Raw genomic sequence first — 27,545 nt, forward strand, 5'->3', positions numbered from 1 at the left:
TGTATGCCATGCTAGTAAAGTAGTAAAATTCAGGAGATGAACTATGAATACATTTGAGGAAGTTTAGCACTGAGCTTGCACTTTTTGCACTTTTTTACACTGTTCATCTCAATGCTCTATATATGACCTGTAAGTTAAATATTTGAATAAAGTTTATTCACAGTGGTAGATTAACAAAAATGGAAGGGGTAGTAACATTCTCAGATTTTAAAATTTTTAAAGCAGTATGTGGTAGACGACTGACATTGACCATGAAACATTTCTTTCAGCCAATGGTCAGTGGAATCACTGGGGCCATTGGAGTGGTTGTTCCAAGTCCTGTGATGGTGGCTGGGAAAGGCGAATAAGGACCTGTCAGGGTGCGGTGATAACAGGGCAGCAATGTGAAGGAATGGGTGAAGAAGTGAGAAGATGCAGTGAGCAGCGATGCCCTGGTGAGAATGAACCCAATTTATCTCAAAAGAAACATTTGTAACCTGAAAAAAAAAGATTTAAAAATATTGTCATTGGTTAAGGGTCATACTTCCTCAACTAAAGGACTACTAATGATAGGTGGCAATTTACTTTTTTCTCTACTATGTGGGGCATTCCCTGTTTATGTGTCATAGAATTGTTCCGTGTGAAATATTTGTTTGTGGAGAATACAAAACAAGTTGCCTTGGGATATATGTACTGGAAATGTAAAGACGTAAGAAATGAATGAGAAGATAAAGAAGTGTCGCTGACATTCAGATGCTTTTAAGTTCTGTTGCTAATTACTCTCACCTTGATGTGTGACCTTGGTTATCTACATTTACTTGCCTTTGCCCCATTTTTCATTGGTAAAGGAAATTCCTATGAGGAATGCATTTTTAAAAAATGAAAGTATAAAGTCTTAATGCTAATGAAAAAATGAAAGTCCTGCTACATTAAAAGATTTTACATATAAGCAGAGAAAATAATGAAAGGCCAGAAACTGCCCAGATTATACAGCACATATTTTACAGGATCATTTAGAACAAAAACTCCTTCCTAATCATGGTACATTCCATTAAAATATTATTGACACACTGAGGACTCAATAAGTAAGTGAAAGTCAGGATTTTATAATGATATCCTAAGAAAAATACTATAAACATACCAAAGATGTGATAGGACAGAATTTTAAAACTTGACAATACAGTGTCAACGTGCTGAACCTAGAGAATATGAAGACCCACTTAGAGTCCTGTTGCTGCTAGTAACTCTGTGAGCAAGCTAACTGATCTCTCCAGCTGTCTGATTCCTGGGGGTAGTGAGTACAGCTGGTTGTGGGATCTTTGAGGTTCCTTTTCAGTTCAGAATGCTATGAATTTCTGCCTTTATCTCACATGATTGTTTCAACTAGAAAAACCAAGGTATTCTAAGAGCTATCCAGGAGTCAAAGCTTTGTATTTTTCCATAGTTAGAATTATAAAGACTTCTCATAGTACAACACTAAGAATAACAACAGAACTGGATTTTAATAGTAACAATATGTCAGTTGGAGTTTTGGGGGAGCTTTAAAAAGATCTAAAATTAGGGCCAAGCGTGGTGGTTCACATCTGTAATTCCAGCACTTTGGGAGACCGAGGCGGATGAATTACCTGAGGTCAGGAGTTCGAAAACAGACTTGCCAATGTGGTGAAACCCCGTCTCTACTAAAAATACAAAAATTAGCCAGCTGTGGTGGCATGCACCTATAATCCCAGCTACCCAGGAGGCTGAGGAAGGAGAATAGCTTGAACCCAGGAGGCAGAGGTTGCAGTGAGCCGCGATTGCACTACTGCACTTCAGCCTGGGCGACAGAGCAAGACTCCATCTCAAAAATAAAAAGAAAAATAAAATAAATAAAAAATCTAAAATTAGGTTTACTAATTCTTAAGGCCATATGAATTCAATATAAGAAGTAATCAGCATGCAGGGTTATTAAGAGGATGATACCTATTCAGATTAGCACTGTGAAATTCCTCTAGTGCTGCATAAGAGGAATTAAGATGTATTAAACAAAAACATTTATTTTGCCTAGGGAGAAATTTCACAGAATAGTAAACATAATTAAATCAACCCCTTCAATATTTGATGTTATCTAAACCAGTCTGAGCATACCACAGTTCTTAACTGGTCTTTTAAAACTATCTTTCATCTGCATATATAGAGCCAAGATAGTCCTGCTGCAATCAGATTAACAGAGATTGCCACCTGCTGTTTGAAAAACATTTTACAGATCTATTTATGAAAAAGACAATGTACCTTATTTGCTGGGCTTGTTTACTGGCTTTCATGACTTAAGGCAGGTTAAAAAAAAATCACATAAAACTAAAAAAAAGTATAAACACTATACATTTTTGGTATTATTAACATTTTCATTTTATGCTTGTCAATTATATGATATGAAAAGAACCACAAATTACTTACAAGCATATAGATACCATTTTCATGATTAAAAAGAATTCTTGAATCAGCTAAATAATTTAAACATCACTACTTATACAGGGGCAAATAAATATAAATAAATATATATGTATACACCAAGCTTTTGAATATATCCAGTCTAGTACATTTATATAAACAAAAATTGCATTGTTCATCAGAAATTGTGTGTGACTGTTAATTTCAAAAATACCTCTGCTTTGCTTAGAGAATTTTTTTAATTTACAAAAGGGGTTTTTCTTTTATATTAATTATTTAACTTTTTTATGTGCAGATTGACAATATACCTTGAGAAAACTTTCAAATTACCATAACATTTACTAAGGCATCTTTGTCTTTGTGTTAACAACAAAGTTTCAACAATTTTTTTAAACAATATGCTTTTTCTAGTATTATTTTTAGTCTATTCATTCTTAATTTTTCTTCAAGTTGCTGAAAACAACTACTATTTATTTTACACATTTGGAGTCAAAACAAATTAATCAAGTTTGCTAAGAGGTCCTTTGTTGTCAGGAAGGAGAAATATAATATATAAACATCTTTGTCTGAATAATTAATGAAAATAATGATTAATCATCTGGATCTAATCAAAAGCTGTTATGATGTCTACTAAAAATGAAAAATCAAACTATTTTCCCCTCAAGATTAGGATATTTCTTTGCTGGTAGATAGATAAAATAAGTATTAAAAATATCATCATTGACCACAAAAAAATATTTCTTTTGTTTTCATAAAAAATAATTGTAGAAATGAAAAAAAAAAAAATTAAATAATGATAGTTGGGAAATAGAATAGCTACGGGGAGATAATAAGTGGTCTAATTTTTAAATTGGCCAGACTCACCAGATAATGGTTTCATTTATCTCAGTCTCATTGTATATCCTCAGGCTTTTGAAGGTTTAAATGGTAGGATGGTAATAGCTCCCCTAATTTTTAAAATTGTTACAGTGTCACACATAATATTTTTTAGGTTTTTAATTTGATTTTCACCCCAATATTCTCCTGGTTAATAATATTCAGAAAGCAAGTGTTACTGCTGGGTTGTCCTAAGTTTATGTTCTAGCTTCCTAGGAAGCACTTTGCCCTGTTCTTAGGAGAAGGGCTTGCTACTTCTATAACTCCAATTCTAGGATCATTACTCTTTAGTCATTAACTGCTAAGTTGGAACCTACCATTTACAAGTAAAAATTACACTTTATTTATACATAAAATTTCCTTCACGGAACCACAGTTGCTTTGTCTGTAAATGGTGGGTGAAGCCTCCAGGTTGAATGTGCTGATAAACACTTGTGAAGTAAGACAGCCATATCATAAGTGTATACAGTATTAGCAACTTAGACCAGAAATGTAGGAATTATTGTGATGTTTATTTATAAATATTCATACTAAAAGAGGGCAGCAGTAGTGCTGGTAATGCAAAATTTGTCTTGAACACTGTAATACATTTGTATTAGGATTTGGTGCCCTATAATACAGCGAATGTGATCCCCATCCCCACCCTGCTGAGGAGATATGTCATTCTGGAAGTAACAGTTCCTTGTTTCTGTAAGTTTGCTCTCCGATAGGATTATGTCTTCTCAGGAGACCAGGAGAGTCTTCCTTTGGTTTCTGAGTAATTGTCTTTTAACTTAGCTTCAGTAGGAAAGAAGCAGCACAAAGCTTGCCTACTTTGCACTCCTATCTTTTTTTGAGTGCCTCCCTCATTGTCCAAAGCAGTGCTTCCCAAACCTCAGTGTACATAGGAATCACCCAGAGAGCTTGTTAAAACACAGATTCCTGAGCCAGACCCCCCAGCTATTCTGACTCAGTAGGTCTTGAATGAGCCTGAGAATTTGCATTTCTATGAAGGTCTCAAGTGATGCTGAAGATGCTGGTCTGCAAATCATTCTTTGGGTTGCACTAACTTCTAGTAAAAATAATAATGATAAGGTGATAAAATTAACAAAGAAGTGGAATACAGTCCTCTACCTCTGTTCCATGGAAGAAAGTTGAAATATCACTTCAACAAAATTGCACAATTTTATTTTTGTCATCCTTTTTCATAAATAATGAGGGATTCTTTCTGGAATTGGTTGATAATGAAAACACAATTCATTTTGAGTGCCTCTAGCCACCTCATGTTTCAGCCAAAATAAGATCTCTTTACAGCAGTCATTTAAAGATAAATAGGACTATTAACTAGCTGTTGTGCACAAAAAAAGATGGTTTAGTCATTCTCCAACTCTCAGTTCTCCAATCTTCATTTTTCCTGTACTACGAAGAGCAGGAGAAACAACTTGGGTATCATTTGAACAAGTCTGATGTAAAACCAGGCACTGCCAAGACACAGATCTGCAGTCTTGACATTGCCAGCCCCAGCATCTCTCTTCCTGAGCAGTATATTTCCCCTGCCTCTTATCCTCCATGGGTATTAGCTAATTAGCTAATATTTACACATACAGATATAAAATACTTGGTGTGGGATGGTGTCATGGAGGAAGATGAGTTCTTAGCTCACTTTGACTGATTTTCTTCTCAAGTCCCAGTTAGAATAGTGAACTAATCACTATTGATACAAATATTTTTGTCTTTGAGACAAGTTTAACAAGTTTAATAAGTTAGACTCTTCTAAACTATTGAACCACTCAATTTTAAGACTGAATGTAATCATTATTAGAAACCCAAATATGTCAGTATAAAATTTGCATTTCTTTTCTAAAGAGAAAATACACTACTGTATAATGAAATATTTGCATACAAATTGACACCTGCTTTACCTTTTTCATTTCAAACCAAGTTTAATTAAGCACAAATAGTACTTTTTAAAGCTCCCGTTCCATTGGAATTTATACTATTTTCTGCTTTCAGATGTTATCTGTATATTCTTTAAGGAATTATGTTATCTGTTGCGTTCTTCAAAAGGTTAAAGCTAGTGTTTTGACTGCATATTTTGGGGAATAGCAAATTAGGTCCTACGCAAGTGTCCACACCAGTTGTTCACCTAAAACCAACCACTGAATTTAATGGTGACAGTAGGTCTCACTAGTTATTGACTTCTTTAATATTAAATGTTCTATTTGTTCTTGCCAAGTCACTTCAGATAAATAGTAAAAAGTAGGAAAATGAATTAGAACTTGAAGATACCCCACAGATGAGAGAGACCACCTGTTGCTTTTAATAAATACCTAAAATAGTATCCAATCCTCTCAAAAAGGATGAGTTTTACCACCTATTTTAGTCTACAGTTCTGCAGCAAAGCAAGCTGAGTTTTATGGGCAGACTTGGGGAAGAACCGCTGAGATCTAAAAGAATTAATAACAGATAGTACTACTGTGGATACAGTATGTATACCAGATGTCTATTATTCAAACCTGTTGCTATGGAGATACTTATTGTCACAGTTCATTTTATCAGATTTTCTTCAGATGAGACTTTGATAAAACTCTCACAGTTTCTGCCATGAATTGCTTAAAAAGCAATTTTCTGTAATCTTATATTACCCTACCTCATTCAATTTAGAAATATTTAACAGCATGCTGATCATTCTCAAATTGAAAAGAAAAATTTAAGAACCAGCTTTTACTATTGTTTTATGTATATTTTTCATCCCACACCATTTTTTTCTGGGAAAAAAATAAACTTTAGGAACTGTTTAACAATTATTTTAAATTAAGAGATTTAAAATTATTTTTAAACCTTTTTTGAGCTTAATGTTTACCAAGACACTAAATCTGAATATTAGTCTTTGATGTTTCTCATCAACACTTTTCTCACCTTGTGTATCCTGACATATGAATGACCTAAGACTCTGCCCCAGCACTCTCCTCTTTGGTTGATCTTTCTCACCAACTGTAGCCTCTGTGAGCAACGCCCACGAATCTACCTTTATGCCCAATCACTCACAAAACCTGATATTCCTTTCCTACCTGGGACTCCATTCAGACTCTAGGTGACTGGGGAAACTTCTTCTCTGACCACCAGATCCTCGGTGTCACCTGGAGTGATTCCTCATTCTTCTAGATGGAGTCCATCATGGTATTTCTCTCAGTGGCCCGCTTTCACTTCCTGCACCACCAGCTTCCAGGAAGGAAGGAGCAGTGCAGCAGAAAGAGCCTGAACTATGGAGTTCAACAAAGTACCGACTTGGGCCTTGATGTCCTCATTTATAAAATAGGGATAATAATATGTGCTGCAGAAGATTATTTCAAGGATGTAATGCTGGAGCTAATTAGGATCATCAAGCGGCAGTTCATGTACTCTGTCTGTTACCCATATTATTACAACACCTGCCTTCTCTAATCTCTTCTACACAGATTTATCTGATTATTCTCTCTTCTTTATAGCCTTGTTTTTATGACTCGCTTGCTCAAAAAACTTCTGTGGCTTTTCATTAGTGGCCAAATGTCATCCTACTGGGATCCCTGAGATTCTAATACTTCTATCAGCTTCACTAGCTTTCCAATGTTATCTCATTCTACTCATTTATGATACATATTTTAATATACATTTGTTAATATGTAATAGAATCAAGCAGATGCAGCCTCTGGTTTCTGGATGCAAGGGTGCATATTCTCCCCTTATGGTGCTGTTTGCACTGTTGTTCACTTGGGCTCCCCTAATGTCCCTGTCCCCTCCCTTATCCTCATCTGTTGATATGGGAGAATTTGGGAGCCCATCCATTAAGAGACGTCTGCTCTCCTAATAATTCTTTCTCCCACAATCTCATAAGTGTTCTTTCTTCTTTGAACCCCTATATATGTTTGATATTTCCTTATTATATATTATTATTATTATATGATGATATCTGTTGAAATTCCAGCTCACTGCAGATGAACTCTCTGTTCCCAGTCTTCTGAATTCCTGGTTCTTCACTGAGCCTAGTGAAATATAATAGGTCAAGCCCTTTTGAATGTTTTTATTTCATATCATAAAAGCTATAACTAATGAAAACATTTATATAAAAGCATATGAATAAAAAGTTTGCGATGACTCTGATGTTAATGCCTTACACTTCATGACCTTTCAGTCTTTCAAAAGTCTGTTCAATGGAGTAATTTACTGGAAGAGCATTTCTATCACATATATGATTTTTTATTTTGTAGTTATAAATTGTGGTATGATTCCTCTTTCTTTGGAAATAAGTAATTTTGATGTGGGAGGTAGGAAAAATATGTTTCTGTAGCGAGTTGTTCAGTTTCCCCAAATCTCAGCCCAGCTTATTATTTTAAGCCAGAGCTTCTCAAGGCAGTTCTACTGTGTCATGGGATGATTGGTCCCAACTGCGCCTGAATAGTGGTTCCTAAAGCCTCAGAGCAATTGACAAGGCAGGAGACTGTGGCTAGTGGTCTCCAGTGTTCAGTAGCCTTGCCTACTTCTCCCAGTGTGCCTCCAGATACTATCATTTCTACATGTGCTATGACCTAGAGAAGGCTAAGACTCACTGTCATCGTTGGCTGTCCCTAAGGTAACACAGACACTTAGTAAACACAACTTTCCAGCAAAATGTTGAGCATACCCCCGTATAAAATTCAGTATAACTAAAAGTTAGTAAATAGCTTTTTAGAGTTATTCTTCAAAGTTCGTTAGCTAATTTTTTAATTAACTTTGTTTTCAGGTTGAAACTAGAGTGTTCTTGTCTGCTAAGTTTAAATATAAAATTATACAATAATAATACAGAATTTGCTTATGAGTATGTATATAAAACACTGTTCACCAGGTACTTAAACAATCTGCAATATGTACCATTTGCTAATAAATTGAAAATTCATGGTTTGCTAACTTCCAGACTTAAAAACAAATTTTTCCAAAATGTATAAATAACGTGTTTACCACCATAACAATAAAAAAAAAAAAAACTCCTCTGCTTAAAGAAGAGGTAAACTTCTCTGAGAACGGACTCAGCTATTTGACCATAGGTCCATCATCTCCTAGCTTAGTGGCCTCAGGCTAAACACTAAATACTTTTCTGTCTTGACTTCCTCATGTTTAAAATGAGAATAACAATTCTGTTCACTTCACAAGGTTATAAGAATCCCTTGAATTAAAATATATAACACAGTAAGAAAAATAACTCATAATGTTATGTAAATATTGCTGATATAATTGTATGTTGTTTCAATGTGAGACAGATTAAAACCATTTTCTATGTGAGGAATGCTGTTTTGAAACATACTTCATAAACACTCTTCTTTTTCCCACAGACCTTAGCAGCAGCAGTAGGTTCCACCTTGGAAATTAGAGCCGTAAGTCATTGTGCACAGACACTGGGTCCATCTTATTTTCCGCTGCATCCTCCAGCACAGGGAATTCCCCAAACACAAGAGTTCATGAATTGCCAACAAGCGAATTTTGAAATGTGAGGTCTTGAGTAGTACATGTTTTTCTTTTTGTGTGTGTATGTCAGCTCTATCATTTAGAATCAATTTCTTTTTAATGCTGAAATTCTAGCATATGGAGTGAAAACTCATTTTCCACACCAAATTGATTTAAGCCCTATATCATTTCTGCTATTTTTAAGAGTCAGAAAATCAGTTTGAATAGAGATTAACAACGAATCACTAGGTAATTACTACCTTACTTTAAGGAGGCATGCTAACTACATACTTGTGACTGCAAGTACAGTTGTATCTTACAAATGGATTTTTGTATCTTTGCACTAGTAATAGCAAACAGTGAGATCTTTGAGCTGATGAACAAAGTTACTATTCCTTTTAGCTAAGGCATAAAAAGAGAATCCTTCCTATTGCTGCACAATCGTATGCTTTTATGTTGAGTCCAGAGAGTAACCTCAGCTAGTTATTTATTTTCTAATTTACAAAACACACAGAGGTGCCATTAAACAGAAAAATAATCAAAACAAATCTCTATCTCTAGCTTGTTTTCTTCTGGAGATTTGATTCCATCATATGTATCAATTAACTTTTTTATAATACCTATATGGGCCTAGATATGTCAAACTCAAAACTATTTTCAGCATATCCTCTCCCGAGTCATCTCTTCCTCATATGTTGTAGTTCAGGGTCTAGCTAGCCATAAGATATCCTTCCTGGAAACCTGAGTTCTGTCTTTTATTTCTTTATCCTCCTCACCTCTTACATACAGTCAGCCATAGTGCTGAGCCCATTCTACCTCCTACATTTTGAATTAATCTACATCCTATGATTCTTCATCCCTTCCCTAATTACATCCATTAGATTGTGGTAGGCTTCCCTGTCTTCAGCTCTCTGCCTTCAATCCTTTCTCCAAACTGCAGGCATAGCAAGCGTTTAAAACCTTGTCATAAATTTCACTTGCCCCTAATATAAAGTCAAGATCCTTGCTTACCTCATCATATATTACCCCTCCCCCTCCTGCAATTGCCCACCTCTACTTATCCCCAACTTTACACTTTACCCTTTCTGAAACGGTCACCTTCTTGGTTATTCCCAGTTCTCTTTGCTCCCTGGATTTTCCCACATGTGGGTCCCATGACACATTCTCCCCTTCTTCATTGGTGAACTCCTGTTTCTCCTTTACACCTCAACCTGGACATCCCTCTGGAAATCTTCCACTGACACACTCTTCCCTAAGGTACTTCCACAGCAGTCAGGGCTTCCCATCTTAGAGTAGGCATCCTGTGTACTGTAATTTCTCAAATTGTTAGCTTTATGACAATTTTAGGAGTCAAGAGACATTGATTATTTTTACTTAGCCTTTTCTATGTGTAGTATTTAACAAGGTGACTGGGATATGATGCGTACCCAGTAAATATTTGTTGAATGAATGAATTCTGTAAGTGGCACTGGGAAGTACCTACAAAGATCCCACTACTGGAAAATTCATAAAGATGAGGTGAGAGAAAATAAATTGTTATTTTAATGTCTAAGCTATATTGCTTTTGTTATAAGCAAAATAGACCTATTTTCTGAGATAGACTCTTCAAAGAATGCCAAGTCACCTTTGATAAAATATTTAAAGTAGCTGTGTTATTTGACATTACTACTAAAAAGCTGAAAACCCTGGACGAGTTTGCAACTGTGAATCTATGATTCCCCTGCCATCTTCCTTTTAAAATAAATAAATAATAATAATAATAATAATAATAATAATAATAATTTGCGTAGTGTGTTTCTGTCTCCAAGAAGCACAATGACTCCAAGGCTTTGTAAATTTACTGTGGAACAAAACGAAAAGTTGTTGACATATTTAGGTTTAAAAAATTACTGATTTTTGCTTTCCATTTTGTTTGTCTCTTTGTAGGTAGACCAAACTGTTAGTCACTAAGAAGGTAAAATTCAGTAATTGAAAGATGTGGTTGGTCAAAGGAAAACAACTATTTAATCAGCTTCTTCCTTAACCAGAGTGAGGATGTGTGTAGGGCACATTGGGGGATTCTAAGAAAAGGTCCTATAGGCTCTTACTAAGTCAGATATAGCCCTCCAAGGCCAAACTTAGTCATTACATGAGACCCTGGAAATCTCTTTTGACTAATTTTTAAGGTAACTATAGTAGCTAACCTCCCTGTCTTTCTGCTCCTAACTGGACACAGGCTGTCTACTGCTAGAGGGTCCACCCCCACCTTCACCCCCGCCCCACACACAATGTCTACAGTATTTTTGCAAAATCATCTTCATTCTCTGTGATCTTAAAAAATAGGGTAATTCAAAAATATGTCTAGCCAAAAGAGAGAAAAAAAAAAAATCAGCTAAAAACATGTATAGATGTTACAAGGTGATAGACAAGTGATTTGGAGAAAGATAAAGCAGAGAAAGGGATGAGAGTGTTTGAGGGGCAGTCAGTGGGGTCTAAGAATGTGAAGTTTGAGAAAAGATTGAAGGCTAGAAAGACATGAGTCATGCAGACATGTTTGAGGGGGAGGAGGCGGGGGATAGTCTAGGCAGGAAAAACCTGCGCACAAGCTCTGAGGTTGCAGTCAGCCTGTAATACTGAAGAAGGGTGGAGAAGGCTGCGCAGCTGGTGGGAAGCTGTGAAAGTGGAGCAGGGGAGAGGAGAGGTAAGCTGTAACTGACGCTAGTTTAATCATTAAACATTGTACTTACATGAAAAGAGGACGTTTTATTTTTCCCCAACTAGTTGCCTTAAAAAAAAAAAAAAATCAAGCATTGACTTATTTCACATATTTACTGTTACTCCCCACCTTAATTTTGAACCTGTCAAATTCCGCAGTCGGCCCAGTAAACGTTTCACCCTACTGGCTCACCAGTGCCATCTAGTGGCTAAGATTTGCAATGACCACATTTTCTGACCACACAGTTGACCATAGGGGAGGGGCAGGGAGCAACGAAGTACCTTCTACCGGAATAATACTAAATGTGAAAAACTTTCTGATACCCTCACAGGAAAATGAAAAAGTTCATGATACAAATTAATCTTCGTTTTCTTATGTCACGACTGAATCAGGAAATCTAGTATTCAGCTATAGCAACAGATTTTATGAAATGTATTTCAAAGTTCACCAATGGAACTAAAGGCAATTTGAATTTCAAAGCATTGAAAACCAAAAAGACAGTACAAGTGAAATGAAAGGGAAAGATTATAAATGAAGAGATAATGAAGGAGATAATGAACAGAAGTGGGATGTATAGATGGAACAAAAAGAATAATCAAATGTGGCAGTCAGATTAGATTAACTACTGCCATGTCGTTACTAAAAACGGGCTAGTCATTGTATCTAGAATTCAATTATGTAATAACCTATTCATGATGTATTTTTTGAACTTTAACATTTGTTCTAATTTTCCTTCTTTTAGTATTCTGTAATAGTTTTTGGTTGGCATTTATAGAAACATGAATATCATTTATTACAGTACTGTCCAACATAGTAGTTATTTCAATTTAAATGTACATTAATTAAAATTAAATAAAATCCAAAATTCACTTCTCAATTGCACGAGCCACATTTTCCTAGCACCTACCATACTGGACAGTGAAAATAGAAAACATTTCTATCATTGCAAAAAGTTTTATTGGACAGCGCTGGTATGTTATTTCCCCAGTAAAAGTGATGTATTTAATGAAAGTGTTTTGAACACCTACTATACACTAGATACCACTGGAGTTCATTACAACAGATTAAAAAGATAAAGTAAAACATGGCTAGTCTCCTAAAAAGCAACACTGGGGAATCGGGGAGATTCACAGATGTATCCAAGTACTTTTAATCAGTTCTGAGAAGAGCTATAATATTTATATATTCAATGACTGAGATATTAGGAAAGGGTTACTGGAGAATACATAATTTAAGCAGAAATTTAAGGATAAATAGGAATTTTACCCCTCAAAATAAGAAGAGTATCCATGGGTTTCACCTCTGTGGATTGAACCAAACGCAGATAAAAAATATTCAGAAGAATTAACTGTGTGGCTGCTGCATAGGAGAGTAAATATGAGCCATGATGGGAATGGTAGGCTAGGCCCCTTACGAGCAGGGCCTTTGCATCACACTGAGCACAGTTATCTCAGTTCTTTCCATGTTATCCTGTCAGTACTGGAGAAGCATGGGAGGTTTTTAAGCAGAAAATTATGGGATTAAACTTCATCTTAGAGATTACTCTTTTGATGTGGCATGAAAATTGGATTAAGGGGGCAGATGGAGGAGAATAGCACCACTTACTACCTGGCTCCTCAGCTCAGAAAGCAAGCATCATCCTTGACCCCTTTGTTTTCCTAAATTCCCACATAGTTTTGTCTACCTCCTCAATTTACCTTGTATCCACCAATTTTTCTCATCTTTAGTGTAATCATCCTACCTAAAGCCATCAGTGTTTCAGGGTTGAAGCACTGCATTGGTCTCCTCCACGGCGTTGGCCATCTGTTCTACCCATAGAAGGCACCCTGATCTTAAAATTTTAAATTGAATCGTGTCACTTGTTTAGAACCCTACAATGGCTGCCCATGCGGCCTTATAGGCTCTAATCATGGCCTCTCTCACCAGACCATTACACTTGGCCTTACTCTTCTCTTTCCAGCCCTGCTGAACTCGATGCCCCAAGATCTTCCTTGCTTCAAGGCCTTTGAAGGCTTTTTCTTCCTGGAGCATTTATTGTACTTCACACTGCCAGTTTTAATTATATGTCACTTCCTCCAGGAAGCCTTCCTTAATTCTTCAGTTTTTAGATTAAAACAGCACCCTGTACTTACTGTTTGAAGTGCTCATCACAATTGCACTCAAGTAATTGTTTGTTTCACCTCTGCCTCCTCCCTTTGACTAAAAGAATGACTAGATAGACTGCTTTTCTTGTATTCTTTCTTTCTTTCTTTTTTTTTTTTTGAAACAGAGTCTCACTCTATCATCCAGGCAGGAGTGCAGTGACGCGATCTTGGCTCACTGCAAACCCTGCTTCCCGGGTTCAAGTGATTCTTCTGCCTGAGCCTCCAGAGTTGCTGGGACTACAGGTGTATGCCACCACACCCAGCTAATTGTTGTAGTTTTAGTAGAGACAGGGTTTCACCAGGCTGGTCTTGAACTCCTGACCTCGTGATCTGCCCACCTCAGCCTCCCAAACTGCTGGGATTATAGGCATGAGCCACTGTGCCCAGCCCAGACTGCTTTTCTTATGCACCATTGGTTCTTTCTAAAGCAGGGCCTAGCATATGTTACATTAACAGCACTTATTAGGTAAAAATGTAGCCTAGCACAGGTTAGTGCTAGCACAGGTGCTAGCACATGGGCCCAGCATATATCAGGTAAGTGCATGAAATAACCAATGAGGTTGTTCCCCTAATTTAACCAGGACAGAATGAATGCCTAGGCGAGTGGTGGAGGTAAAATCAGGGAAGGTTAAAAGTAAGATAAGGATGACTAGAAGATGGATCTGATGGTTTTAGTTATGGGGACAAGATTGTAGTACCATTAGCAGTGTTAGGAAATGCAAGGAGAGGAAACAAACAGCATTGTGGAGAATAATGTTGGGAATTGAAGTGTTAGCAGCTTTACTTGAGATTTATTTGGAATAGCCAAGTAAAAAATGCCTCTCAAAAACTGACTATGCCAGCCAAAACCCAAGAAAGATATCTGAACCAAAGAAATACAAATAGTTGGCTGTCAGTATTCATGGGTTTCATCTCTGTGGATTGAACCAACCACAAATCAAAAATATTCAGAAAGAAAATGATGTCTATATTGAACATGTACAAATTTTTTCTTGTTATTTCCTAAGCAATACATGATAGCAACTATTTATATAGCATTTACATTGGATTAAGTATTATAAATAGTATAGAGATGTCTTACGGTACAGTCCTACCTTGGTTCCAGGACCCTGTGTCTACTAAAATCCTATCTACTCAAGTCTTGCAGATCACCCTGCAGAAACTGTGTGTTGGAAAAGTCTGCCCTTCTTTGATGCAGGTCTCACATCCTGCCAATATCGTATTTTTACTAAGTGTTTAGTTGGAAAAAAAATCCACATATAGGTGGACCCATGCAGCTCAAACCTGTGTTGTTCAAGGATTAACTGTATACAGGAGGAACAGCATAGGTTACATGCAAATACGATACCATTTTATATCAGGGAGTTGAGCATCAGTGAATGTTGGTATCTGCAGGAGATCTTGGAACAAATCTCCCATAGATGACAGGGATAACTGTATATGTTCCTAATACATAGTGGAAGTAGAGGGCATGTGTCCAGGCATGACTGCCATATAACAAGCAAAGTGTGGGATCAGAAACCAATTGATTACGTACTTATTGAGGCTCCAACATTTACTAACTTTTCTTCTTTTCCACTGATTCCCCTTCATTGGCATTAATCTGGGCACCATGAATTTCATAGCAGTACCTTCCGTCACCACTGTCTGGTCTCTGGACCTTGCCTTTGCTTCCTGACATTGCTGCTGCTCTCCTTAGGAGACGCTTCCAAGGACCTCCGTGGCCTGCTGGTGCGAGGCGGGATGGGGCAGCAGGGACAGTAGCATGTGCTCTCCAAAGGATGGGGCACAGATGCAACAGGCAGTGAAGTAGCTCTGGCTTGCTAACCTTCGGGACCAGTGTGGGAATGGGTGGTTACTGGTGCTTCGCTACTGGTGGCTGCTGTATCTCTTAATTTAGTTTCCTGTTGTTTCTATTCCCAAGATATTGAGGCAGTTAGTCCTAACTAGAGGCTGCCCTTACCCTCACTTGAGTTGTAGATTTTTTTGTGATTAGTTTTATTTTATTATTTTCTATTTTTGATTTGTGATGAGTCCTTTCCTATTCATCACCACCATTCTCAAGCTAAACTGTGACAAATCCAGTTCTTGTGTCCTAGGAAAGGGCCTTGCCAACCTCAGCACAGCTCTCCTACCCTATTTAACAGCCCAGGTGCTTTGATGGAGCCAGGAGGGCATGGCTAGGCTCCCCAGTGGGGAAGGTTTGGAGCACCTGGCAAAATGACTCCTCCCCATCCAACCTCCCCCTCCTGCACTCAGTTTCTCCTCTGGATTCAATATGTAATAAAGTTTGGAATTTGAGGAAGAAAAATAGTTCATTTGCTTCTCTGTGCTTCTGTTTCCCCATGTGATAAAGAAGGATAAGAGTCACCTCTAACTCATAGGTGCTAACTCGTATGTAGTTGGGAGAGAGCAAATGTGCCCATGCATGTAAAGCTTTCCAAAAGGGCTCAATGAATACTAATTTGATTATATTACTATTATTAATATGTTTTAAATTATCCAAGAAAAACATTTAACATAAGGAAAAAGTAAGTTGTGAATGACTCTGAGAAGTACACGGAGGAGACAAAGAAAGAATGCTCTGAGGGATTGGTGGAGGAGTGTTGGAGAAAGGCTTAAGATGCTGAAGAAAGTGTTTCCACGAAGGTGAGAAAAGTCAAAATATAGTGGTACAGACAAGGCCCAGACTGTGTGAGACTAAGATGAGGTTTGTTGGCAGATCATTGGTAAGGTTAGGAGGAGACAGCTAATGAAAATGGGGCTGCTGAAGGTTGAATTGACTGCTAAACCCTCCACCAAGCAAAGAAGACACAAATTGAAAACATGGCCTATGTGTTTTAATGGGAACCTAGAATAAATAAATGAGTATATATTTATATATACTCAGAGGGAGAGGACTATCTTAGATAATTCAAGGTCGTGAAGAGGATATGTGGGAAACAAAAAAGGAATATGACTGAGGAGGGTGGATTCTAGGATCCAGTCCTGCTGACACCTCCACCAGCTCTGTCACCTTAGACAAGCTGCCTCTTTTTGGGGCTTGGTGCCTTCATCTGTAAAAAGGAAGGAGATGGAATAGGTGATCTTCAGTGACACTCTCAGGTTTGTAATCCCCATGGGTTCAAACCATTGATCTTATCTTGGGTAATTTTTTTAAAAAATATTATTTCAAGATTTAATTTGTCAACTTGCATCCTTCCTCTACTCGTAACTATAAGGTAATTTAATGAGTTCGTAAATTCTGGAGTGGAATTGGTATTGGTAGAACGATGATTATCATGGATTAAATATTATATTATTCGGCAAATAAGATGTTTCTCCCAGGAAATCACACTCCTGTATTTATTTATGTACTTAATATTTTAAGATCCACACTGATTTATCAAGGTATTTATAAAGCATATATTCATTTATTTATTTATTCAATTTTGAGCAACTTCATGCGGCAAACACACCGTTAGGTACAAGTGATCCAGAGGAGAGTAGACCTAAACGAGATCCCTAGCAAATAGTGAAGACTGACATAGGAACGTGTAAGTGGCAATGTTGTATGAAAAGCACAACATTGTTTGTGTCTAGAGAAGGGACTAATATTCTTTCATATGGGAACAAAATGTAACTTTTAACACAATATAGATAGACCTCATTCTTTCACTACTATTTTGCATTTCATTATATTTCAGTTGTACATTTGTTATTTTTGATGTTATTTTTAATTTTCTTGCTCAATAATTAAATTGAGATTTTGAATATAATATGACAAAAAGATCAAATTGGTATATTTTTACTGCTATCATTGCTTTTAGTTGAAGAAGTAAAAAGTTATATATTTTTACTCTTTATGCTTATTTATTTTTGACATTTAATAGTTAATAATTTTAATGTGCCTTTTGATGTGTTGGAAGTCACTTTTTTGTGTAGCATCCTAAAATATTATAAATATTTTTATTGATATGCCTGAATATGTTCAACTTGTAGGCAAATCCAAATGACCTCTATAAATAGTCTACACAGTAAGCAGTTTAAAAAGAAATTACAATTCTGTAAATATTTTGTAGATACAAAAAGGAAATCTGATGGGTTTTTGTCTATGTTTATGCCACTAACATTTCAGTAAACAACATACATTAAAGAAAATGAAAGAGGCCGTGCATAGTGGCTCACTTCTATAATCCGAGCGCTTTGGGAGAAGCTCAAGATGAGCCTGGCAGCATAAGGAGACCCTGTCTCTACATAGAATTAAAAGAAAAAATCAGCCAGATGTGACAACACATGCCTGTAGTCCTAGTTGTTCAAGAGGCTCAGGAGGGAGGATGGCTTGAGCCCAGTAGTTTGAGGCTGCACAGTGAGCTAGGATCATGCCAGTGCACTCCAGCCTGGGCAACAGAATGAGACCCCATCTCTTAAAAAAGAAAAAGAAAAAAAAGGAAAACTAAGGAGCTCTGCAGTTAGAGAGGTGCCTTTGAAAATTGTTTATTGCCAAAATTTTTTAAACACTACTGCCATTCAAGTCCCTTTGTTTAAAATTGCAGCACCTTATGAAATATGCCCTGAGGATTATCTGATGTCGATGGTATGGAAAAGGACTCCAGCAGGCGACTTGGCATTCAATCAATGTCCCCTGAATGCCACAGGTACAGTAGGATGATCCACCCTGACCCTAATGATAATCCTCGTCCAAGAACAGCATGCGGTGTTGGTTTATGAAGTCATGTTTTTGTCTTATATGCATAAATAAGTCTGTCCGATAAGCAAATAATGAAACAATTTTGGTGAAGTGCTTCATAAATGAAACCAATGAAAAGATGTAGAAAATATTGCTAGTGTAATTGTTTCTCAGTGTGACTAATATGCATTATAAGAAATAATCAAAATATCAATTTCATGTGCATGTTTTTTAAAGAAAAAAAGTACAAACTTAATTTTTAGCCTGATTCCCAACTATGTGTGATGCCTTCAAGCATCCCTATTATAAAGCTTCTCTCTGTTCTTTGTGACACGCAGGCACCACTAGCAGACGCTGCTCTCTCAGTCTTCATGGAGTGGCCTTCTGGGAACAGCCGAGCTTTGCAAGATGCATATCAAATGAGTACAGACACTTGCAGCATTCAGTAGGTGCAAAGCCAGCTTTAGTACTTGCTCTGTTTATTTTTTGCTAATGATCATGGTGTGAGAATTTAACCTTCTGCTGTACAATCAAATCAGTAACATCTCTAAGAAAGAAATGCCTGAAGGAGAAAGCCATGTGATAGAAAGCTACTTTTTATAAGTCGGTGCTAAATTGCTTTGTTCCTAGGCCGTGGGTTTTTATGGATCCTGCTATTTAAGTGAAAGAATCCCTTGTCTAATGGGAGAAAGGCCTGAGCAAAATCTGTTATTCAGTTTTACCTATAAAAATTAAACATATGCATTGTGATTGGCTTAAGTCTGCGTTAAATACTGATTTTAAAATATCATACATTTTAAAATTAAATTATTTAAATTTTCAGTAGTTGGACAATGGTAAAGCTGTGTCACTTAGCTATCAAATTGTTCACTGCAGTTTGAGATTAAGACATTAAAATAAATGACAGTGTTATTGCACCAGAGAAACTTAATTACTCCCAAAAGATTACATGGGCCAAATTTTCCGAAAATAGCTCTTCTTTTCCCAGATATCATTGACTTATTCACAGAGTATAATGCATAAATATTTTGAGCACAGTTACATTTTGCCTGGTATTTTACAAGTACAAGTCATTGTCATTACTGCAGACTGTTGTCATTTCATACTGACAGGCAAGAGGGTCTCCATACATGAATAAACACTGTGGGGTATAGAACAAAATATGAACATGAGCCAACTGGGAAGTTGAATCTTGGCAGAAGTGATGTTTACTTAAATGCCTTTATGTTTTGTTGTGCTTATGTTTTCTTTTACGATTCTTACTGTCACTCAAAAATATACATAACTTTTTTAAGAATCCTAAAGAGTATTCTTGTGGATGAAGAAATAGCTTATACAGTAACAACCCCTATCAACTAATAGAATTAGTATTTGTTTCATTATCAGAAAACCAAAGAAATGCATATTTTAAAATCTGAAAGTCAAATTCTGCACAGCATGTTTACTTACGAAACTTGGAGTTAAATTTATCATTATTTAACTCTCTAGAGCATTATTTCTGTCATTATATATACTTATGTATATCTATATACAGTTGACCCTTAAATAATGTGGCAGTTAGGGGCGCCAACCCCCAGGGCAGTCGAAAATCTGTATGTAACTTTTGACTCCCTTCAAATTTACTAATAGCCTGTTCTTGAACAGTAAGGAAGGCTCACTGATAACAAAAACAGTTTATTAACACATATTTCATATGTTACATATATTTTGTACCGTATTTTTACAATAAAGTAAGCTAGAGAAAAGAAAATGTTATTAAGAAAATCATAAAGAAGATAATTTATATTTGCTTGAATAGTGGAAGTAGATTATCATAAAAGTCTTCATCCTCGTTATCTTTAGGCTGAGAAGGAGAAATAGGAGGGGTTGGTCTTGTAGGCTCAGGAGTGGCACAAGCAGTACAAAATCTGCACATAAGTGGACCGCACAGTTCAAACCTGTGTTGTTCAAGGGCCATTGCTACAGATATGTGTATAGCAGTAATTGATGATTACTTGGCTAATTTTTATATATAGTTATAATATAGAAAAATACATAACTATTTTTATATGTTTATCATATACAGTTTTATATTTATATATCATAATATGCATTATATTGATATAAATGTAAAAATATAAATAAAGTTTTATATTTATAATATGCAGATATATAATATACACATGTGTTTTTTATAGTCATTTTTGTTTATATTTAGAGACAAAATATATATGTGGGAGAATATAATATATGGCTTAGCTTCATAATATAAAATTTAAGAATATGAAATATAAAGCTTCTTTTATTGATAACTGTCAATAACTCAGACCATTATATTTCAAAGTTAGGTATAAGTAAAAATATATAGATTAAATTTTAATGGATTTTTTTTTCTAATTTTAGTCACTAGATTTTGTTTACTTTAATTATATCCATATTCAGTTCTTATTTAGTCATGGTGATGAATGGGAATAATTGCATGGATTAAGTAAATAATAGAGCAATCTTTACAAATTTGCTAAGAATGAATAGTATCACTTTTGTTGCAGAAAATTTTCACTTTCCAAATGTACTGTTTTGTACTGCAATATTTAAATGAGGTTTCATTCTTGAGTGCAGGCCATCTGATGATGGATGAGATAGATACACTCAGTGAAATAGAAGAAATGAACTCTCAAAGTGTGAATCCTGTTGAAATTATTCAGTCAATAATTGACAGCAGATATGAATATGCCCTTGTTGACTTGGTTGCAATTATCAGGTGCATGATCTTGTATAGTGAAAAGCTGCCTCTGTTTATTCGGCTCCTACATAGTGCCAGGCACTTGGCTGGGAACTTTCATAAATGAATCCCAGTCCTCACAAGAATCTGCAAGATGGGTGTCCATGCTGCAGGTTACATAAAAAGAAACTGAATATCTGTAGGGGAGCAGTCCACTTCAGTGAGGTAAAGAGTGAAAAGTATGCCCTAGGCACAATTGTTCCAAAACCTAATCTCTTTTCTTTAGGCCATTTAATCTTTTTGACTTTTGATATGAAATCATCTGTCCTACACTCTATTGCTGGGAGCAGTATTTTCTGCTTACATGTTTTTAGGAAAAGTCACATGATCACACTCAAGTCTTATCTTGCTATCTACAAAATGGAATTGGTTCCATCATCTTAGCACCTGTGGAAGTTTGGGAATGGAACAAATGAGATATATGAAATAATCATACCATTGTGAAAGAGTTGTGTAACAATGGGCATTAATATTTCTGGGTACAGAAAATTGATTTTGAGTTTAAAGAATTGTTTCAATAAGAATACATTTTAGAACTCAACATATTGTTAATTTGAGCTGTACCTATAGAAAAGTATAGATAAATTAGATATAGACAGATGGCTGGATAGTAAGTAGATAGATAGATAGGTAGTTGATAGTTACATAGATAGATAGAGACAAGATAGATGTTGCATATATTTTGGCATATGAATTATGCTCAACTACATGTATGAAATATACACACACATTTATACATGCATACGTGCACAAATCTAGGGCTTGTGTATGTATGCATACACAAGAAAAGAACATGATCTTTTTACATGTTCAGTAAAGTATAGGATGAATGAATTTATACTTTAAATAATGCTTATGTCACACATCAGCCTCATCATCCATACTCTGCATACTCAATTGGAAACAGAAATGAGATCAACGTTTCTGCATAGTCTTACTCATTCTGAGGTTTTGCTAAGTCATGCTTTGTCTAAGTAGCAAAACTAGATAGTATTTGTGATATAGAACATTTGAGACTGCCTCAAATTCTTAAGTTAGTTTGGAGACTATGCTTTTTTCTCTTTTAGTAGTTTATTATTTCAACATTTAATCCTTAAGAGATTTCATTTTCTTACCCCTCTATATTCAAAAAGTTCATTCAATAATAATTAATTATAATCTACTGTAGAAAAATATTTAAAATACGTAGATCTATGTTTTCCAACTATTTGAAACATAGATTACAATATATGTGTATACCTACTTTATAAATATATAGCAATCACCTAAATTTGAAATGAAATTTTATCATGAATAAACATTAGTTGTGTATGTTCTGTGAACTCTCAATTATAAACCAGTTGAGGTAAACAAAAGGGCTATTAATAAGTTTAAGATATAAAATCACTAATCTGTCATGTTGGACATTTGTTTTGAGTTATTTGAGGTCAAGAACCTTTTTTTCTTTTTTTGCAAATCTCCATTGCTATAGTTCCTAACACAATACTAAGCGTATACTATTAATAAATATTTCATAGATTTTTGAGTGAAGTATGACTTTGCTACTTTTCTTATCAGTAGAAGGATACTGGTAGCTGGAGAGTTCTGAGAAGGTGATACACCAGACTTAATGTTTATGCATATTAACCACATGAAAATAATGAATATTAGCCTTCATGTGCAATTTTTCTAGCCCCCAAATATCTAGAAATGTGTAGTGATTGGTGAAATCACTTTATGAAATTATTCAGCCATTGCATAATTATGTCAATATGTTAATACTTATAAAGTTTATTTGGAAGCCTTATAAGATACAAAGTTAAACACTATCATACCAATGTTTTTGTTTTTTAAAAGACAAGACACAAATACACATACCCAATTAAATAAATTTGAGAATATAAGAACAAAGTGCCAAATGTAGTGAGATTCTTGGAAATTTTAAATTTTTAATATGTTAATGTTTCATTTCATACTGTGGAGTATGTTTTGAATTGTATACCAGACAAAGCAAACATAATTACAGAACTCTTGAAAAATAGGCACAGGAGTCAAATAAGTTAACAATATCATTTCTTATTACTTATAAAGCTATTTGGAGAACATGGCTAAATATTGTGGTCCAGTGGGCCAGCCTACGCTTGAACAAATAGACTTATTTTGTCTTTGGTGTATGGGAAAAATCACGGCAACATTCTCTTTCTCTCTCTCTTTTTCCTCTTCCTCCTCTTCCTCTCTTTTACATACATACAAACAGACACCTGGGGAGACAAGCTGTGTGTAACTGGCAGAATGTATGCCCCCGTAGGCAGACAAATCTAAAGCAAAGGGGGGTGGTCCAAGCATATTGATGCTTTCTCCTAAATGTATTGGACAGGTATATCACTCCTTCCCTGGAGATGAGTGAGTGATGAAGATGGAGAAAGGCTAAAGGTACTACTCTAATGGAAGGTCTTCCAGAGGGAAATATGAAGAGTTAGGTATAAATGTCCCGTGTTAGGTTATTGTTCCTTAAAACTCTGTTTCTATGATTCAAATCTTCATTAAACAAACAAATACAAATGTTGGCGTGATTATTTAGTTATCTTTACCTAACATATTTTACAGATATTAAAGAGCTTGAATCCTGTTTAAGGACTTTGTTCCTCCTATTTTCCTCTACTCTTATGGGTAGTTTATTAGAACAGATAGCTGGAGCTACAGAGAGACAGAGAGACCAAGAGAGATAAAGAAACTGAGACAAAGAGAAAGAGACAGAAAGGAGAATATTTGCTTTCCTTTTTTCTCCCTAGTTTCTCTCAAGTTAATGCAACAAAACTCCTCACATATCACACTTTTTTGGTCACCATCTCATTGCACAAATGCTCAGCACATTGCCTAAAAGACGATAACACATTTTATTACTGCAGCTTATTTGGGGGAAGAAAACAAAACAATACCATCATAGGTCTTGTTTACAACAAATATGTATTGAGCTAAAAAGTATGCTAGTCTGTTTCTTTAATGAGCAATTAAGAAACCAATAAATGAATGCCGTGGTTCAGCTGGTCATAGGAACTAGCAGATGGTTTTAATTTTCAAGTAGTCACCAATTAGGTGAGGGTGAGTAAGCCTGCGAGACAGGAGTTACCTGTTCTGCCAGTTCTATGTAATAAAATAAGGCTGGAACGTGGCAAGTAATGGAAAGCCGGGAGCACCTAAATCAGTAGTTCTTAATCCTGACAACATTATAATCACGTGGAAGTTCTTAACCCTGAATCAATAAGGAAGTCACTCCAGATAAATTGAACAGGATTGTTACCAGACCATAGTACACATTCGGTAACTGTGAGTTATTATTATTACTAATTATTACATTGATTTTGCATCCATATACATGTATTTCTAACTACATAGTCCTCTCATGAAATCATGTGGATAACTTTGTTCTTAGTACTCAAGACATAGCATTTGACTGCCTTTTAATTCTTGTCGCCACACGCCAAAATGTTGTGAGTACTCATTTAGGAATTCAAATAATCATTGCAGAACCCAACAATAACAAGGAAAATTAAAGGACATTGCTTTCTCTAAAATGGGCAGACGCCTCTTTATTTTATTCAGAACCACCTGTTAGAGTTTTGAGATCTGAGTTCAGCTCCACAGTTATGGAGTTTTTAACATGTGGTCCTGAATAAAATTATGTGTTCACTGTGTTTTCAGCAAATAATAATAGCTCACATTTATTGACGCTGATGGGAAACAAACAAACTTGGAAGGGAGGTGTTATTTAAATCTTTCTTTTCTAAGCAATTCATATGTCAGAGTTGACAATATATTTTACAGATTCCTAATGAGTTTTCCATTATGCCTGTAAGAAAGCTTTCAATTGTAGTAACTTTATGTATTGTATTGTAAGTCTAGAACAGGGCTGGTGAACTGTTTCTATAAGAAGAAGATAGTCAATATTTTAGACTTTACATGCCATATGGCTTCTGTTGCAACTATTCAACTCTGCTTTGTAGTACAAGAGCACAGCTACAGACAATAAATAAACAAATGGGCATGGCTGTGTTTCAGCAAAACTTTATACAAAAACAGGCAATGGGTTGGATTTGGCCTGCAGGCTATAGTTACAGACTCCTAGTCTAGAATACACGTTGTTTCTGTTTTTAACATCGGAACACTTTTGGGGCTCTCCAAAGAATGGACAGTGTCTATTTTGTAATTTATTTATTTATTTATTTATTTATTTATTTATTTATTTATTTATTTATTTTAGACAGAGTCTCGCTGTGTTGCCCAGGCTGGAGCGCAATGGTGTGATCTCGGCTCACTGCAACCTCTGCCTCCTGGGTTCAAGCGATTCTCCTGCCTCAGCCTCCTGAGTAGCTGGGATTACAGGCACCCACCACCACGTCCAGCTAATTTTTGTACTTTAAGTAGAAATGGGGTTTCATCATGTTAGCCAGGCTGGTCTGGAACTCCTGACCTCATGATCCGCCCGCCTCAGCCTCCCAAAGTACATTTATAACTGTAACATCTGCATAATCTGTGAGTCTACTTTGCTTTGCTTTTTGTCTGTCATATCTCCTGGCCACTTTTCATATCCAGTAATATTTTATTGAATGTCAGACATTGCATAAAATAAAAATATGATCTTCAAATCATACTGGCTAATGTATCCCAGAAAATATCCTTCCTGTCCTTAGCTATTCAAATACAGTGAGGAGTTGATACTTTAATTCAATCAGAAATTGATCTGGGTCAGGGCTATTTTGCACTTTTAATAAGACTCCATCTACTTAGGCTACCTTTCTCCATGATATTTCTAGAGCCTACATGTGCCCATCCCATCAGCTCTGAGAGACTGAGGGAGATTCAGCTCAGCCTTCAGAAGTTGCTACTTCCATGTTCTAGCTTTCTGCCCAAGCAACTTCAAATCTGTCAGCTGTCTTGAGGGTGAGGCCAACTGGGTGCTTAACACTGGACTCTTCCCTCAGTTCCCAAAGCTCTTAAAGGAAAGGGAAAATTGGAGTTCTGCATTTAATAATTTTTCATCCTATCTTCTCAGCTTTTTACACAGGTCAAAAGCTCAGCAAATGTCTCATGAGAAAAAAAAAAAAAAAATCTGAGCAGGATTTTTAGGACCCCTGAAATTTTCACTGTACTTTTCCATCTCTGGCCAACCAAATTACATTAATTTATCTTTCTACCCCAGAGGTAATCTGTCTGACCCATGCTCGACCCTCAGTTCTTACCCAGAATTGACAAACTTTCACAAGAGAAAAAAAAATGAATGAAATATTTGGCTCACCTCAGAAAAGATCTCTACTTTCTGGCAATTTAGTTCATCTCATTCTCACTACTTACATAGCTCTCTGATGTCCTTGAAAGTGTCATTTTTGTAATTTATGTGAGCTTTTCTAGTTGATGACAAAAATCACTGGTCTTACATAAGTGAGACATTATCCCAAACCGGTAGATTTAAATTGTATTATAAAAAAGAAAAATAATCTTTAGTCACACATGATTGTGTTCCCTTTGAAATTTTAAGGAAGCCTATGAGAGATATATATATCTCCTATACATATACATACATATGCAAACATATACATATACAAACTCTCCTTGGCTTTTGTTAATATAATCAGTAATAAATTATAAGGTTAAGAATAGAAAAAATAGTATATCTGTTAGAGATATTTCATGTATATATGTATATATATGAAACATCTCTAATAGAATATTAGATATTTCTAATATACATATTAGAAATATGTATATGAATATATACATATATATTTCATATATACATATGAAATATGTATATACATATATACATATTATATACATATATACATATATTTCATATATGTATATATGAAGTATCTCTAATAGATATGCTATTTTTTAGTATATCTAGATATACTATTTTTTCTATTTTTAACCTTATAACTTATTACTGATTATATCAACAAAAGCCAAGGAGAGTGTTAAGCTTCTCCCAAAGTATGCTTTTAGTGTGACTTGGAGGATAAATGTTAGAGTCAGTTTTAGGCATTGAAACTTTTTGAAGTGTGTACGACCATACAACACTGAGTGGGCCCGATCTTGTCTGAAACTTTTTGAAGTGAAACTTATCTATAGGATGGAATATAATTGTATAGTATATTTTATATATATTATATATAATTGTATAGTATAATGGTAATCAAATATAATTATATAGAGAAGTATATTCAGACTAATACCAATGGGAAAAAATTACAAAAGAAACTATACTGCGTTATTCAATCATTTATCCATTCATCTACCCATTAATTCATTATAAAAATAATCATTGACCTTTAACTATGTTCCAAGTAGAGCTCAAGGACCTGGGGAAGCAACTTGAATGTAATACACAATAAATTCAATATAAATATAAATAGACAGGAGATGAGATTTAAAATAACTTCAAATTTTTATATGTTAAAGGAAATTAGCAGGGTGCCAACATACAGAATAATGTTTGGAAACGACTTCAGATAAAAAACAAACAAACAAACAATGAGGTCTCTCTATTTCTTCTTAGAAATAACATTTAATACTGTG

At 35.5% G+C, this 27,545-nt stretch overlaps 1 protein-coding gene across 3 annotated transcripts in view; it reads left to right on the plus strand.

The window, feature by feature from the left end:
• ADGRB3 (adhesion G protein-coupled receptor B3) overlaps nt 1–27,545 on the plus strand; it is a 771,030-nt gene that overhangs the window by 314,942 nt on the left and 428,543 nt on the right. For all 3 annotated transcript variants that reach the window (XM_033217557.1, XM_033217558.1, XM_033217559.1), the window contains 3 exons: nt 270–434; nt 18,096–18,197; nt 18,568–18,674. In XM_033217557.1, coding sequence (XP_033073448.1) covers nt 270–434; nt 18,096–18,197; nt 18,568–18,674 — 374 coding nt within the window. The remainder of the gene's footprint in view (nt 1–269; nt 435–18,095; nt 18,198–18,567; nt 18,675–27,545) is intronic.

This window comes from Trachypithecus francoisi, unplaced genomic scaffold (assembly GCF_009764315.1).
Source record: "Trachypithecus francoisi isolate TF-2019V2 unplaced genomic scaffold, Tfra_2.0 Lachesis_group10, whole genome shotgun sequence".
NCBI classification, from domain to species: domain Eukaryota; kingdom Metazoa; phylum Chordata; class Mammalia; order Primates; family Cercopithecidae; genus Trachypithecus; species Trachypithecus francoisi.